Consider the following 17,902-nt stretch of genomic DNA (forward strand, 5'->3'; position numbering starts at 1 on the left):
CTTAACAAGGGCGGTCAAGCTTGCAAGGTATAGCATTTGATTAGTTTGATGGAAAACCAAACCGTCCAACTGGCTCTTTGTGATAGGATACTTTTAATCAGATACTTCCTTCCCATCAGTGAGTAGTTTTAAGGCATCATTTTTTCTGTTTAATTCAATTCAACAAATATTTATTAAAAATCTATCTTATGCTAAGACTCCATAAGTACAAAGAAATGAGTCAGATGAGGGATAGGTTGGGTAAAGAGTTTATAATCTAATGAATGATTCTGGCTATAAATTCCAAGTATAATTCTGATGATAATCAGATAACTTCAAATATGGAGCAAATCAAAGCATATTTTATTCTGAAATCTACTTCTACCAAAGAACAGGTCAACAAATATCATAACTATTATTTAGCTTACTGTGATTTTCTTAATAGGAGTATTAAAAGTTATACTGTGACCACCTGGACAATTTTCAGGTATCATAATAGCTGTTATGCTGTAGAAATGTGAACAGCATTCTATGAACTATGGTTCTAGCTCTACCTACAGAAGAACATGGGCCAGCTGCTCCTTTCTAGCTATTAACCTTGGGTGCCTGAATTCTGATTTATTTTGCAGAACATGCAGGGTGCAGTGTTGTTGAAGACACCCAGTCACAAAGGGGTAAATGGCATTACATAAGACAGACCTCAGTTTGAACTCCTGTCAGGAAATTCAACAATGTTGTACATAATTTAGCTTTTCTGAGGATTTGGGTCTGAGTGTTCATGCCCTGTGTGGTTATTCAGTTTTTACAAGCAGGAGAAAAGTGACCATCATTCCTCCTAAAAGTCCCTTACCATTTCTCAGAGCGTTTTTCCCCCTGTCCTCGGTGTTTCCAAGTGCCAGGCAGCAGAGTCAGTCGGCACAGAGCAGACTGAAAAGAGCAGGCCAGGAAGCCTTTCTGCCTGGGGAGGACAGACACTGTGGAGAGAGGGTGGGTTTTTCAGAGGTCCTGGGTTGGAATCCAGGTTTACCTCCTAATGACCATATGACCTTGGAAAAGTCTCATTTCTTTGCAACACAGTTTCCTCACTATGAGAATAACAATGACACATGCTCAGTAAAGGTTCATTGAGAGGATCAAATTAAACAATGGACAGGGAAGTGCTTGGCTGGCTGTGGAGTGTGACAGTCACTTAGCAAATGCCCAGAGCTCAGTGGAAGATGCAGAGGACACAGAGCCATGGGCAAAGGCCTGTGCCTTTGCGTGGTCTGCAAGGAAGGGAGACCAGCCAGATACGCAGCTCAGGTGCGAAAGGAATTTGCTGTGGTTCCCAGAAGCAGGGCTATGGCGCACAGAGGAGTCCTTGTGTCACTCCTACCAGACCTTGACCCTAGGAGGTGCTGCTTGACCTAAGCCAAGGGTGGGAAGGAGAATTACCACTGTGGCCTCACTGAGAGTCAGGGAAGTTTAGCAGAAGCTCAACTTAGACCCAGTTAGAGGCGTTAGTAATAGACAAAGGGCCCTAGCCAGCAGCAGGTTTGAATTAAAGCATCCTGGCAGAAGCATCCAGAACCAAAGCTGCATTTTGTGTTTGATCCATCCTACAGGGGCATGGCTCAGAGCAGAGCGCACAGGAGGGTTGTCCTGAGAAGAGGCGTAGACCGTGTCCTTGGAGTCCAGCTGTGTAGGGGCTGAGCAAAGGGCTCATGCTGTGCCCCACACGACCAGGCCCCCTACCCACCCAGCTGTGAGCACCCACTGGGGGCCCAAGTCCAGGCTCTTAGTGCGGCAGATGCTGGACCACCACTGACCACAGACTAGAGGATTCCGGCCAGGCCTAACAGCCTGGCCTCTTTTTGGCTTCCCTCAAAGTATGGCACAGAGGCCCCGTGGCCTGCTCTGCAGGCTGGGTTGTGGAGACAGCGCTGGGAGCTGGGACTGGGGGCTGAACCAGTCTCCCCACCCACTCGCAGTCACCTTGGGCTGGCGCTGGCAGGACCACCTTGGGCCGGGGCCCTTTCAGCTCTTGGCTCTCTGGGCTGCTGGTCAGCACTCAGGCTTCTTGAGGGCATGGAAGGCCTTTCATTTCTCGAGGCCTGGCATTTTGTCAGAACTGTCATGGTTGCACACATGATTTAAAATGACTACATGGCCCAGATGTTCAGACATTCAATTGTCTGTCGCTGAAATCCTCTTTATTTCTCAAGCCCCGTTTGTAAGGACGGTGAAAAGCTTCACCTGGTTACCTCGTGCTATCTCAGTCACTTCGTGTACACATTGTTCTCCCTGGGAATAAATATGTGGACAAGTTTGTGATTCCCCCTTTTTCCCTCCTCTCCTCTCCTTCCCCAGGAGGAGGGCTTGTTCTGAGGCCTCTCAGGGAAAGCCTCCTCCGGAGACACCCGTCATGGCTGTCCAAGGTCTCATCTTGGGACCACGCCTGCGTTCTACAGGCACCCCCACGCCTCCTGTCACATGCGGGGCCCCACGCTGCCTTTGAGCAGGTCTGGCCAGTCCTCCAGGCTTCTTGCAACTCAGGGCCTGGCTTGGGACTGACGAGACGCACCCCTCTACTTCCTCTCACTCAAGCCTGGATCTTGCAAACCAAATGAGCTCTGGCTTTCAGACAGTTGTTTCTGTTGTGTGGTTAAGCAATCTCTTCAGAATTCAGTGGACCTCCTTGTCCCAGGCTGGACGTACGGCAGCAGCTCAGGGAAGTCCATCTAGAAAGCTCTCAGGGCTGCCAAAGATGTGGGAGAAGTGGGACCGGGGTCCTGAGAGCTCCGGGGTTTCACACCAGAACAGCTCCTGCAACCCCTGCAACACACCTTCGCTCACTCTGAGGAGGAGGCATCATCCTGAAGGTCCCCCGGGCCAGGCCGGCCTGGGCAGCCTCTCGGGACCCAAGTGCCACACAGGTGGGCTCCCTGGCTCTGCAGCCTCCTCGGCGGTCTCCATGCTCTTCTCTGCTCCCTTCTCTCCTCCTCACCGTGATGGCCCTCAAGCTCTGGTTTGCACTCAATCTCTGTGGTCATTCGGCTTCCCTGGAACCTTTGAGCTCCCACCCCCACACCCCCTGCTGAGCGCTCTGGACTCCCCAGTCCTAAGAGGAGGGGTCTGAGTCACACCAGTGGCAGTTGCAGGCCACATCTGACTCAGTGACCTCGGCCAGCCTCTCCAGCATGCCAGGGAAAGAGGTCAGTATAAAACAGACCACCTGGGCAGAGACTAAGGCATGTGGCAAGGCAGGTGTCCTGGGGCTTGGCCCATCCATGTGTGGGGCCAGAGGCTGAGGGCATAGGGCCAGCTGGACGCTGAGGAGCCAGCCCTCCTCACCTTCCTCCCAGGGAGGGGCACAGGAACCCTCCCTAGGCGCTCTGGCAGTGGTTGCCATCATGCATGAGGTCCACGAAGCTTTCCCTGCCGGCTCCCACCCTCGATAACCAGGAGCCTTCTCACCCCACCCAGACCCCCAGAATCCTTGTCAATGTTGTCCTGGAAACTATGCCATCATCTGGCTGTGCCCTTGCCTGGTGAGGCTGACACCCCACCCTACTTCTCGAGGGCAGGGCAGCTCCCCACGTGTCAGTGGCCTCGTGCCAGAGCTGACATGGGCAAGGGCTCAGAAAGGGTTTGTCAGATGGGTGGGTGCGGGCACACTGGCCGCCAGTGACCACAGCACTCCTTTGTCCCTAGAAATTTGTGTGTGGCGGGCAGAGGGCAGGAAGAGGAAGCCCGCCAGCTGCCCTCTCCCGCAGATGTCCAACAGGTTTCCTGCATGTCGTTTCCTTTTCAGCATCAGCGATCCGTTCATTTTCAACATGTGCAGCAAAGACAGGTCCTCTGACCATTACTCGTGCCAGCGCCACAGCTACGGTGACATGAGGGAGCTCCGGCAGGCCCGCTTCCTCCTGCAGGTATGACCGCTGGGCACTGACACGCCAGGAGGGGCAGGAGGGAGCTTCACGTCTTTGTGGGACAGATGGTTCAGGTGCCATCGAGGGACACACCTGTGTGACCCCTCTTTGCACCTGTGCACAGCACAGGGCCCTCAGGGGCACACCCGTGAATTCCTTGGGCTTTTGCCTGCCCTGGTCCCAGCTGGGAGTTCTGGCTTCTGCCACCCTCTCTCCAGTCCCTGCCCCTGGCTGCTGGACCTTTCTCTCTGCCTGTGTTGTCGAGCACCCAGGCACTTTGCTTTGTTCTGCCCTTGGCGTCCGCAGAGCTGCCTTGGAAATTAAGGAGTGCAGGGCCGGCGGCTGCATTGCCCCGTGGTGGAGCAGGTGATGAGAGCTGAGTGCCCTCTGCTCTGCTGTGCCACCACGCTGGGCCCCTCCCCCCAGCCGCCGCCCCACAGGCTCCCCCATGGCCAAGCTCCTGCCCGTTTCCAGGACAGAGCCGCTTAAGGACCTCCCGACAGCCCTCCACCCAGGTGCCCCGGAGCCCTACCCACTGCCTTCGAGGGCGCACAAGGCACTCAGCAGGAGGGAGGCTCCTTTCCCAGGAAGAGCTCAGCCAGGAGCTGGGCACAACCTCCCGCTTCTCATCCCTCCTCACAGATCACTCCTTCTAGAAGTATCTCCTCAGTGGCAAAGCGAGGAGGACAGACTCAGGCACCCCCAGTGACCTAAAAACGTCTTACTTTTAGCAGCTCAGCCTCAGCACTAGCAAAGCGCATCCCACACCCAAGGCCTCCACGGCAGGGGGCAGAGAGGGGCTGGGGACAACGTTGGGGGGCAGGGACCCTCCCCACCCTCCCTGCAGGGTCCCTTAGTTCCAGAGGCCAGCAGGGCAGTGCTTGTCCCAGATGAACTTAGTAAGGTGCCTTCCATTTGCAAATGCATTTTCTGTGGGTAGATCTTTGGTTCATCAGGTGAACCGCCCCCGCTTCCCCACCTCCCAGCAGAGGCCTCATGATTATTCTCTGAAACCGAAGCTCAGGAGGCCTTTCAGGGGAGAGACAAGGATCCAGCCAGTGGCTCAGTCGAGGCCTCTGCTGAGCCTCCTCCTCCCTCGCCGCGGCTTTGCCTGCACAGCGTTGACTCTCATTTTGCGTGACCCTCCCGAGCCCCTTTTAGAGAGGAGTGTGAGCTGGAAGGGGACGGGGAAGCAGCCCTGCCCTGATGGCTCTGGGCAGTGCCCCGCACTGGGCTCATCTGGGCACCTGTCCAGCATCCCTGCCCCAGTGAACAGAGGCCATGCGTGTCTTCCCACCGTCACCCATGTAGTGCTGAGCATATTCGGGGGCACATCGTAGGTACTCAAAGTTGTGTTTTGTGCTTACGTCTATCTTGCAGGTGATACGTAGTAGCAAATATCTAGCAGCAAGGAGTTTATTTTTCCCCAGTACACAGTGATTATTTCCAGATGGTTGGTTCGCCTAAAGTGGTGGAAGCCAGAAGCGCGAGTGTGTGTGCATGTGTGTGTGAGAGCAGGAGTGCACGTGTGTGCATGCGCCACCAAGTGGGCAGGGTTGGCATAGGGGGAGCTTTACAAGCGAGTCCACTCTTTACAGCCTTGGAGTCTTCCAGAAGAAAGTCAAAGCCTGGCACCCATGGTGGCCAGGGCAAGCTGTACCCTCCATAAATTCTACATTCACTTTATGTTTTGCACATTATTTACATTTTACCTGTAGAAAAAAATATGAGACTCTTACTTACATCCACTAGCAGAGAAGAGGGGTTTGCAATATATCACTGCAAATACTTTCCCTTTGCTCGAGAGCCTTAATGAACTGGACTTTGAGAACTCACTCCAGCCAGGTAGATGCAGGGCGGGCTCTGTCATTTGGTGCAGAGCCCATCTCTGAGTCTGGCCTCACCCACCCCATCTATCTCTCTATGCGCAGGCCTCACCCCTCCCTGGCCCTCCCTCCAGCCCTGGGAATTCTCTCCCCCTGGCCCCATCTTGTCCCTGAGATTTATCTCACATGGAGACTAACACTACCCTTATTCCAAGTCTGTTATTTACATAGCTTGGAATAGAAGGGAGGGAGAAAGGGAAGGAGGAGAGAAAGGGAGAGGAAAAGAAAGGAAAAGGAAAGACAATCTTGAGGATTTTATTTAGGCAGTAACAAGATACCCCTGATTACAACATTGCCATGTCAGCGTGGCCACATCAAGGTGGCTCAGCAAAATGGACCAGGCAGAGCACCCTGTGCCTCTTAGTCTGTAGGTCAGTGCACGATGCCGCCCAGTTTGAGAGCTGCACCCCCCTAGCCAGCTCCCCTAGTGCTCTGGTAAGGTGGCCCCTGGCTCAGGAAACCAAACTCATGACCTGGAAGTGAAAGTGTCTCTGTCGTCTCCTTCTCACTGGTCATGTGAGTGGGTCTTCCTGCTTCAGCCAAAGGAGCTCGGAGCTAGGTCAGGCCCCTGCCCTCCCACTCATTCTGCAGACACAGCCCTGTCACCGAAGTCTTCACAGCCAAAGGAGGTTGTTAGGACTAACCAGGAAGGACTGCTTGACACAGAGACCCAGTGACCCACTGCCAGCAGCTCTGTCACCCTGGGGGCGTCTCCATCCCAGGAAACATCAGGAGCAGTAAAAAGGGGTTTCTCTTCACAGGACATTGCCCTGGAGATCTTCTTCCAAAATGGATATTCCAAATTTCTTGTCTTCTACAACAGCGATCGGAATAAGGCCTTCAAAAGGTAAGGGGGTGAGCGTCCTCCTTCCGGGGAAGCTGATCCTGACCCGAAAGCTGAGGAACAGAGAGCGCCCAGTTCTGTTCTCAGGAAAAGTGTTCCCCACCCACAGCGGGCAGGATTTAGGCTAGGCACAGGGAAGAACTTCCTGGCCCACAGAACAGTCGAATCATGGGACAGAGTACGGAGAAAAGGTAGAGAAGTTTCTTCTCTGCATCCTGGGACACAGGCTCCATGTCCATGAGCCGAAGTGATTTAGAAGAGTAATTATTGAAGGGATAAAAAATCATACAGATGCAACATAGTTAAGAAACTGGCTGTTCAATGGGCCTTCCAGAATTTTCCGGCTTTATATTCTAATTTTCCAAGTAATTTTTTTTGGCTTAATCTTTTTTGTTTGTTTGTTTGATCCCAGCTGCCAATTTTAGTTGCTCCAATTTCGTATTTCGCTGGAAGGTTCCAAAGAACTGATTTCCCACATGTGCATTGAACATCTTTTTTCTTAAAGGGAGAAGCCTGCTGTTTTCCTTAACTTCTTTCTCCAAATGGATTAGTCAATCTAAGAAATCTAAGCCAGTGTATAAGTTCTTGATACCAAAGTTATTTATTTTCATTAATATTAAAGGGATAAACATTGCTTTGTGGAGAATCTAGAAAGGACCGGAAGCTCCGTGCGTGCGCAGAGCGCACAGAGGCTGGCCGAGCAGAGGGAGTGGCACGTTCTGCTCCTTGCTGGGCTGGGAGTTCCGGGGTGAGACTTGACCCCTCTGGCCAAGAAGCCCCATTTTGTGCTCAGAGATTCCAGTCCTCTGAAAGGCCAATATACGATCGGTAGGTGTTTTTACTTCAGTTAGGAATGAGGATAGGAAGGAGGACGTGGTTGCTGCTTTTCTTTAGGAGAATGTGGAGACAGGGCAGGAGGGGTGTCCCCAGGAATAATATTCAAAATATTTATAATGAGTATGGGAGGTACCACCAATTTATTCAAAATTATTATTGATAGCTTGCCTTCCTGGTGGCCCTGGCCAGTAACTGGCACCAGGGCCAGCTGCTGCAGCCGAGAGGCAAGGCCAGAGCAGAGCAAAACGACTCGCGCAGAGGGACTGTGTGTGCCAGCTCTGGGTGGACCTTCTTGGATTCACACGAGCCTTCCTGTGAGGTTCTTCCAAGGGCCACTGTTAGATTCCCTCCTAAAATCGTCTTCAAGGTCTATTTTAGACTAAACCGAATCAGCAGACATGCAATGCCAAACTTGATTCCTTTCCCCCCACGGTTTACATTTTTCCCAGTTGACCTGGAAGCCTCATATATCCATAGCACAGACTGTGACTATGGCCTAATGCAAACACCCCAAGACCACACCTCAGCCTGCTCAAGGAGTCTTATAGTAAAATGGCATTTGTCACCAGGGTGACACACTGAGACTCACATCAGAGGTTGCTGAAATTGGCAATGTTGTCAAACACCTGGCCCTGAGGAGGTACTGCAGGCACATTGCTTAAGTGACTATTGTTTTATTGTTGTCATTGTTATTATTAAGGCTAGAATGTGCAGTGCCAGAGGGTGCTAAGGGATGCCTCAGAGGTACGCCCGGGCCTGGTGTTCACGACCCAGGGGCGGGATGGGGCCGGAGAGGGGCAAGAACGGAGCCAGCTCTGGCCTGGCTGTAGAAATGTTTCTGCTGGAGGTGGACGGGTCTCTGCTCTGCTGATAGAATCATGCTTTCCCTTTTTGTTTAGCTTCTGCTCTTTCCAGCCCAGCCTGAAGGGGAAAGGCATCACAGAGGACCCCCTCAGTCCAAGGTAACGGCGGGGCAGCGTGCTCTCGGGCATGGTGCTGGCCTCACTTTGATTTCCTTCATCTGCCCTGTCCTCCTCTAAAGAAGTCATGCAGACAGCACAACAGTCTCTCTCCCCTCTGCTTTCCTCTCTTGTCACTGTACATCCTTCATCCTACTCCTGGAAGTCCTCGTGCCAAGTTAACCTCTATGCATAGATTTTAAGCCCCACATGCTCTGTGGCTTTTGCAGATTGGGGCAGGTTGGCCAGAGAGGTGTCAAGTCAGGGTCAGCTGTGGGGTCAGGCCCTCAGGGGCAGGTGTGTGAGCAACCCCAGGCCTGTGCCTCCTATAAAGAGAGTCTCTGAATGCTCAGAAGCCAAATTAATATAGGATGGCGAGTGAATCGCACGTTAATGTATGAGTCTATGACAGGGGACATCTTTCCCAATGAATGAAATGCTTACAGCTCTTACCCAGGACCCCGTTACTGGAACCAGCAGGTGTTTTTACTTCAATTAGGAATGAGGATAGGAAGAAGGACGTGGTTGCTGCTTTTCTTTAGGAGAATGTGGGGACAGGGCAGGAGGGGCGTCCCCAGGAATGACATACAAAATATTTATGGAATATTCATTCAAAATTATTTACCAGTAGCTTGTGGGGTGTGATGTTTGCTGCTTGACAGAGCAACAAGCAAAACAGCCCAAATATTCCCTGTTCTTACTAAGTTTATATTCTTCTGAGGAGGACAGCCATAAATCAATTTAGATGGGAGAACTTGGCAGCATGTTAGTGCGAAGCGTGAGTATAAGAACCAAGCAGGTAGACATGGGCACTGATTCTTAGATGGCCTTAGGAGGCTCTCGTCCAGCAAACGGTGTTTGAACTAAGACTTGAGCAAACTGAGGAAACGTGTCGTGAAGCTAACTGGCAGAAGAGCGTGTCAGGCCGAGGCAGGAGTGAGGTGCAGCTGGGGCCTGCAGGCTGGGGTGCAGGGAGCTAGTGGGAGCAGAGTGAGGGAGCTCACAGGGGCTAGTTGGTGCAAGCCTTAGGGGCTCATGGCTATGGTGTTGGCCTTTACTCTGAATAAATGGGAAGGCTTGGAGGGTTTGGGGCAGAGGAATGGGATGACCTGACTTATATTGGAAAGAGTCACTCTGGCTGCTGTTCCAAGAATGAACCGTAGTGGTCAGAGGCAGAAGCTGGAGTCTGGTTGGGAGGCCACTGCAGCATGGAGGGAGGTGGCAGCAAAGACGGCGTGATGTGGGCAGATTAAGGATGTGTTCTGAAGGTGCATCTGATGGTATCGGATGACAAATTAAGCATGGAGTTTGTGTGTGAGAGAAAGGACTTACGACTGAGGATTTAGGCTGAGCAATTGAGAAATGAAAGGGGGATGACCACGGGAAGAGCCGCTGTGGTCTGCAGTGGACGCCAGGAGCTCAGGTGTGGAGGTGTGAACTTAGAGATGCCTGTCACACATGCAGGCAGAGGCGTCGTGGAGACCATTGGATCTACGAATTTGGAATTCAAGGGAGCGGTCTGGATGAGATGTACATTTGGAATAGTGTTTAAAGCCATGAGAGTAGACAAGATCTTCGAGAGAATGCTTGCCTGTGGAAAAGAGGTCTGAGAACTGTGCCCTGGGCACAGCAGCCTTTAGAGGGTAAAGACGAGGACAGGGCCAGCAAAAGAGATGGGGAAGGAAGGAGTAGCCGGAAAGGTAGCCGAAACCGCAGGTGTGGAAAATGTCCTAGAAGCCAGGTGGCATGTGTCATGGTGGGAGCGGTCACATGTTGTTGATGGGCCAAGAAGGAGAAGAACTGAAAAATGACCATTGACCTTGGCCACACGGGAGCCATAGACGGCCTTCAGTAGACCGACTGCAGTGCTGCCTGTTGTGCCAGGCATTTACCCTTTAGCTGACAGACTGTGGGGAAGCCCGAGGCATGCCCGGGCGTGGTCCAGCAGGTCTGGGCAGCAGTGGGTCGCCAGAGGGGGGTGGCGGCTATTTACCAGCCACAGTGGGTGTAGTTCACTAGTGCAGCATGGCCCAGCCCTCACCGTGCACATCCGCTGAGCATTGTCGTGGTGATCTCATCTTGCTTGTTTTATATAAGCTTCTGGTTCATGCTTGGGTTTCTTAGCACTGTTTCACTACGAGTGTGAGAGAGCTATCTCAAACTAGCTGAAGCAAAAGAGAGGATTCATCACCTCACCTCATCCGAAGGCCAAAAATGGTCTGGCTGCAAGACATGGCTGGATCTCTAGCTCGAGTGAGTCTGCAGGGGGCTGTGGCCCTCCGTCCCTGGGAGAGGCTTTCCCTGGGACGGGCTCCACTCTTGGCAGGCGTTCGCAGCCTAGCAGCGTGGAAGCCCCAACAGCTCCAGACCGACATCCATCACAGAGGAATTCCACCACAGAGGAATTCCACCACACATCACACATGCTCCTTCCCAATAATTTCAGCAAAAATCCCCAAGGTGGCTGTCATTCTCCCAAGTTGGGTTGCCTGCCCACCCCAGAACCAATCAAATGTTTTCACTGCCCAGATCGGGTGATATGCTCGCCCAGGCTCTAGGGGCGAGGTCGGTCCCACCTGGCAACATGAACCAAACCGAGGGGAGTGTCGTTCCCTAGAGAGTAGAGGTTCTGCTGGCACAGGGGGTGAATGCTGAGGCGTGAACCACAGCAGCTGGCCATCCACTGCTGCGTTACAGAGGACTGCAAGGACCCATGGCACCCGCTGGCTGCATGTGGTTTTCTCTCTCCCTGGAACAGTTCTGCATCAGCTGTGACACAGATCACTTCACTAAGCCCCATTTGTCCCTGCAGCTCCCCCTCCTATGAATATATTATGTGATATCACTCAGCAATCGTGTAGTTGCCCCTGTGACTGTGAGCGGCACTCGGTCTGTTCCTAATCTATCACCTCAGAGTCTTTGGGGTGCTTTGGCCTGACAACACATACCTTTGTCCACAGGGGAAAGTTTCTATTTTTCTACTCCAAATAGAGAGGGGGCAGACAGAGGAGGGGCAGAGGGAAAGACACAGAAGAGGACCTGAAGCCTGGCTGTGGCCACTAAGCTGGGGGTCCCTACAGAAAGGGTTGCCAAGTGGTAGGAAGACGATTCTCTGGGTATGAGTCGGATGTTTGGAAATTCCTCCTCACTCATCCATAGCTTGGCGGTGGCCCCGCGACACCTGCCTGTGCAGCACCTTGCATGTGTGGGACAACTGAGCACCACACTGGTTTTATTTCCGCTGTGGTGATTTGTGCCACTGTGGCCACCTGTGCCCACTGGAGCAGGGTCTTCCAGGGCCATTCTGTGCCCTGCCGGACTCAGTCTCAGCACAGTGCCAAGACTGAAGACCCTTGGGGAAGCTTCTGGGTCAACTGGGAACAGTGCATGATGCTCCAGAGACATTCCCATCTCAGCATTTCTCTGAGAGTCTCAGCAAAATGAGGATGTCTCAGCAAATGAGGATGCCCCAGCAGAGTGCAGGGACTAGGCTCCGAGGCCACCCATGCAGCAGCAAGGGCGTGTGGTGAGACTGTGCTAAATAAACAGCCGTGGGCCTTGGATCAAACTGACTGTGCTGACCTGGACCCACAGGAGTTGCCCTGTAAATTGTAATCCCTTTGCCTAGTTTCAGAGTTGCCTGCTGTGTGTTTGGGATGTTAATGGAACAACTGATTAAAAACAGGAGGTTGTCCCTGCTCTCAGCTCTTCTGCATGTCCCTTTTGCAGCCCTCTTCTCACCAGCCTGAGTGTGGCTTCCGGAGTGCCGGGGTGGGAAGGCTGTGGTGGCCCTTGGCCCTAGGTGGGCTTGGCTGGCCATTGCCACGTGCCTGGAATGAACCTGATGATTTTCCATTTGGGTTGCCAGGGGCAATGCCTGGTCCACAGCATGAGTCTTGAAAAACGCCTGGGCACCTGTTGATTACTCTAGTGAGCATGCACTTCTCATCTCTAAAGGAGGTGTGTGTAGTTCTGAGGGTTTGCACTGGCCCATGATGCTTGCCCTATGCCATAGGTTTTCATATCTTCAACCCCCCTCCCCAAATGATGCCTCGTTTGTCCCCTTTGAACGCCATCCCTCATGTACAGGAAACCGGAGCTTTCGGTACCAGAGTTTTCCTGACTTTCAGTGACAAAGGTTGCCTCTACAACTGTATGCATACTAAGGAGGCTCTCTGGGCCTGGATCCTAAGTGGAAAATACTTGCAAAGTCTGGATGAACCTGGGATCCACAGCTCATCTGTGGGACTAGACCCCATGCTACAGGACTAGCCCGTTCTGAAGACGGCATGACCTGACTTCTGCAGGGTGTAAGGCTCTGCAAGCCTACAGGGCCTCCTAATGCAAAGCCAGCTAGAGGCCTTGGACAAGACACTCCATGGTGTTGGACACAGGCAGGCTCTGTTGCAGCACAAGTGGGACCAGTCAGAAAAGGAGAAACATGGCAGATGTTGCAAGGAAAGGAGAATGCACACGTGAATAAACACACATCCTTCCGCTTAAATGTGCTTATGCCCTTCCAGAAAGGGTTAGAAACAGCCTCAAAATTAAACACATGGTATAACAACGCTTTAACTATTACCCCAACACTCTTTTAAAGGAGAAAAACCATAGATGTGATCACCTGGAGTGATCTAGTTGCTCTAATTGTCCCGAAACTAAGAAAAACAAAACAATTGTGTTGGGTTATGTCATTTTCCAGTGACAGATAACAAAAACCAGATTTTTGTGAATTTTTTTCTGGAACATACTTTCTCTTGGCACTGAATATCAAATTTGTCCTTGTCTAAAGCATAGTGGGTACCAAAGGCAGCACTTCCTTTTTTACAAAATATGCAAAAAAGAGTGCTACAGAATATAACTTTCAAGATTAGCTCTCTGCAAGAATGGGGACCTGTCACTGGGACCTATTTTTGTACAGACCTTTCTTTGGGAAGGCAGCATGACCTGGCTGAGTTACAGTGCTTCCCAATGATCTCAGTTCATACTGAGCCCAGAGTTGAAAACACTCAGAGAAATACAAGGCTAGGATGCCTGCCTGGCTCTCCCTCTCTCAACTCTCTACTGGACTCAGCACACATCTTTGAATGAACTGGAGGAATGTTTCCATAGCTGTAGTTTCTAACAAAGTCTGAAATGCTGACTGGTCTTGGCATTGAGGCAAAAGTGTCCCTTGGCTGGAGAAAGGGGTTGGGTGTGAGGTAGTGCTTATGTTTGGGGCCTGATTGTACCTGGATGTTTGCAATTCCTGAAATCTCTCAGTTGTATAACTTCTTTAAGTATGGTGTGTAGAATGAAATTCATTTTGGGTGGTGCAAGTTCTACAGTTGAGCGTTTTCAGTTTATTGTTTCCTTTACATATTATCTTTGAGAAAAATAATGAAAGAAAAAGAATTTAGAAAACCAGCCATAAGACACTATGCAATTCCCTTAAGAATATGACTTTCCTCTATAATCAATCACGACCCCAGAGGCACCACCGTTAGCAACAGGGAGGCCAAAACCTCCAGTTCTCCTTCTCCCCATTTCTCCTTTTTCAATCACACTCCCAGGAGATCAATGCCATTGGCTAAAGATCAGTAAGGTACACCGAAACTTTGATAAAGGTGGTGTCAGCTTCTCCACTGAGTGGAGAAACATGGTCCATGGGTTTCTTGGTAAAGTGCAGCCCTGGGAGAGCAGTTGTGGATTCTAAACAACTCATACCCTGGGGCTAGCGCAGAGTTGCTGGAACCAAAGGTGAACCAAACCTGGCCACAAACTCAAAATGAGGGTGACATTTTGATGCCCCAGTATTTAGGAGCTTTTTACCCAGTTAGCTCAACAGACTACGGGCATCAGAGCCCCGGGGATTCTGCCTGGGTTGTGCTCCGACCGTGGCTCTGGCCCCATCCCACATTATTCTTGCTGCACCAGGTTTGTGTCTTGTCTCAGCCCGATCCTCAGCCATGACCTCAGACCCCTTCCTGGGCAAAGGCCTGACTCAAGGCCTGCTCTCTGCAGCAAGCCTGCCCATTCAAGGTCTACCCAGCCATATGCTTCCACAGCCGCCACACCCCCGCACTACCAGGGCTGCGGGGCAGGTGTGTAAAAGCCCAGGAGTGGTGAAGAGCAACCCACTGGTTCAAGTTTCCCCACTCCAGTTGCTTCCTGTGCCCAGCCACCTCCAGAAAGCCTGGCACGTAGGGAAGCCATGCATTCTTTTTATTTTAGCATCTTTCCCGGTAATCTGCAAGGAAAAGATCAACAATGGGAAATTTTAGACTAGTTGGGTGAGCCGAGGTTAAGGTGCCTAAAATGCCTTAACTCTGCCGGATGGTTGAGGAATTGCAGCTGTGGGCTGACTGGGTGTGTTGTAGTCATACTTTAAGCGTGCCATAGTGCCTCATAAATTAGCACAGGACAGATGTACAAGGATCTGTTTATTGTTGCATCTGGGCTGTAAGATCAGTTTTTAAAAAATTTATTTTAAAATATAGATTCACAGGAAGCTGCAAACACAATACACAGAGTCCCCATGTACCTTTCCTTTAGTTCCTTGCGCCCAATGGCTACATTTTATGTAACTCTAGAACAATTTCAAAACTAGGATGTTAACACCGGTACATGCCTATGCATAGTTCATTGTCATTTTATCATATGTGTAGATTCAGGTAACCACCACCACAATCAACATACACAATTATTTTATCACCACAAAGATACCTCTTGTGCTAACACTTTATGGTCATGCCTACCCCCTTCCTCCTCCCACCATCCTTAACTCCTGGCAACCACTGATCTGTTTTTTATCTCTATTATTTTTTCATTTAGAAGATGTTCTATAAATGGAATCGTAGAGTACATGACCTTTGAAGATTGGCCCTTTTCTTACTCAGAATAATGCCATTGAGATCCATCCAAGTTGTTGCATGTATCAATAGTATGTTCCTTGTTTTTGCTGAGTAGTAGTCCCTGGTATGAATATGCCAGAATTTGTTTAACCATTTGTGCATTGAGGGACATTTGGTTGTTTCCAGTTTGGGGCCATTACAAGTAAAATAGACCATTTACATTTATTGTAATTATCAAAATATTAGAACATAAGTCTGCCATTTTATTTTTTGTTTTCCATTTTTTCCCTGATGTTCATTTCTCTGTTTCATTTTTTTCTTGCCTACCTATGCATTACTGAACAATTTGTTAAAATTCAACTTGCATTTAGCTATCGTATTTTTAGCGTATTTCTCTATGTAAATTTTTAATAAAATTGATCCAGGCCACAGAGGCCAAACACAGCAGGTGACCAAGATCACACTTGGCTTTCAGAAATGGTGATGCTTAGGTTAGTGTGAATAGGGATTTTGTTCTATTGAGGGAAAGAGAAACCCCATGGCTTTTCTATGAAGTATTTTTAGGCTTAACACAATTTCCTGAAAGTAAAGGTGACTGAGGTATCTTAGAGCATGAAGGAACATCAACTTGACAGAGAAAGAACTAGAACCCGGAAGATGTCTCCTAACTGCTGTCTCCAGTCTCTGCTACAGGCCACTGCCAGCGTTTCCTGTCTAAATACATATCTGACTCGCATGCATTCTGGGGAAAATTGGGCCCACCGCCTGTTTATGTCTCAGTCCTGGTGAAGTTAAATGCACTTAAAACCCCTTCTTGAGACATGGCCATAGAGGGAAAGCGTAATAAACAGACGTCATCGTGTACGCAAGCAGGCACTCGGCAGCAAGCCCAGGAGCAGATGTCGAGGCTGACCCCAGCGAGGTGAGGAGTGTGCCGTGAGGAGGCAGGGCAGGGCGCTGCAGCCCCAGAGCCTTCCTGGGGCACAGGGGGATCTGTGACCACGGTACTTTTTTAACTTCTCTGAGTTGCCCGTCCTTTTGAATACGTAAGGGGAGAATACTGATTCTAAAGAAAAAGTGTCTCTCAAGGGGGCAGAATTGAAACGGGCAGTATCCAAGTGGCTAGTCACCACTCTCTGTCTTGACCATCTGTCCCCACGTGGATTCCATACCTCTTGGGCCAGGATGAGATGAGCAGATGGGCTCCTTTACGGACACATCCAGGGCCCCGACAGACTAGTGGTGGTTCCCGAGCCTGAGATGTGGCGTCTTGTCTTGCGCATCTCAGACACAATTGCTCCCCTCTTCTTCAGAAGGGCTTGTAATAAATCATTTCAGACGTTAAATGAAGAGAAAAGTATAAAGGACAGCGCTTGACATTAGCAAGGATACAGGGGGTGGGTCCTCTAATATGTTACTTGGTAGACACATAAATGTGTGTAAACATATGAGCTCCTTGATGGCATGCATCACAAATTATTTGCAAAAACACACCCTTTAACACAATATTTCCAATAATGAAGCTATGTCAGGGATATGATCCAAAATATTTTAAAACATTTTAGTTATATAAGCTTTTGTCACAAAACTATTTCTAGAAGTGAAAAAATCAGAAACAACTTAAAGGCTCAACTGTGACTTATAGTTAGGTGTATTCATAAGAATAACAAACTTGCAGATGTTTTAAGCTATGGTTATTAAGACCAGGTAAAAATATGGCTTTCAAAGTGGGATAGAAATGACATGAATGCTATAATGTTAACTACATATAAAAATATATACAGATGGCCGGGCGCGGTGGCTCACGCCTGTAATCCTAGCACTCTGGGAGGCCGAGGTGGGCGGATCGTTTGAGCTCAGGAGTTCGAGACCAGCCTGAGCAAGAGCGAGACCCCATCTCTACTAAAAATAGAAAGAAATTATATGGACAGCTAAAAATATATATAGAAAAAATTAGCCGGGCATGGTGGTGCATGCCTGTAGTCCCAGCTACTCGGGAGGCTGAGACAGGAGGATTGCTTGAGCCCAGGAGTTTGAGGTTGCTGTGAGCTAGGTTGACGCCACGGCACTCACTCTAGCCTGGGCAACAGAGTTAGACTCTGTCTCAAAAAAAAAAAAAAAAAGAAAAAAAAAAAATATATACAGAAAAATATCTAGCAAGGAAATCTGCCGGTATTATAGTTGGCTTATGCTGTGGAATGACAGAGACTTTAAACTGCTGTATTTGATACTATGTTGTGGTTCTGTTACTTTTGTAATGGAAAACATTTAATAAAAGGAAAAACCAAAATGAAAACTTTGAATCTAGATCTCCCCAGATTTCAGGAGGCTGGTAGGGCTGTCGCAGCCGAGCACTGCAAAGGGAAGTGCGCGGTGAGCAGGGAAGACACGCGTGTGCTGTCTGCGCGGCTCACCATGTGACCCAGGGCTGCCCAGCCACCACTGCAGCGACACTCGCCACCAACACAGGAGAGTCTTGGGGAAGAAATCCTCCCTCAAGTTATCTTCCTTGAGTCTTTAATTTTAGACAGTATGAAGGTATGAGTGAATGATACACAGTGAAGCCAGTTATTCTGAGAATTGACGCTACGGCCGTCATTTCTACCAAAAAAAAAAAAAAAAAAAAAAATCTAGTGTGAGTGGCGACACT

The 17,902-nt window shown here is 50.0% G+C and overlaps 1 protein-coding gene across 1 annotated transcript in view; it reads left to right on the forward strand.

The window, feature by feature from the left end:
* Window positions 1–17,902, forward strand: part of WDFY4 (WDFY family member 4) — a 262,564-nt gene that overhangs the window by 179,986 nt on the left and 64,676 nt on the right. Inside the window, exons 44-46 of the mRNA XM_069461073.1 lie at window positions 3,773–3,893; window positions 6,541–6,626; window positions 8,360–8,422. Of these exons, the coding sequence (XP_069317174.1) occupies window positions 3,773–3,893; window positions 6,541–6,626; window positions 8,360–8,422 (270 nt within the window). The remainder of the gene's footprint in view (window positions 1–3,772; window positions 3,894–6,540; window positions 6,627–8,359; window positions 8,423–17,902) is intronic.

This window comes from Eulemur rufifrons, chromosome 28 (assembly GCF_041146395.1).
Source record: "Eulemur rufifrons isolate Redbay chromosome 28, OSU_ERuf_1, whole genome shotgun sequence".
Taxonomy (NCBI): domain Eukaryota; kingdom Metazoa; phylum Chordata; class Mammalia; order Primates; family Lemuridae; genus Eulemur; species Eulemur rufifrons.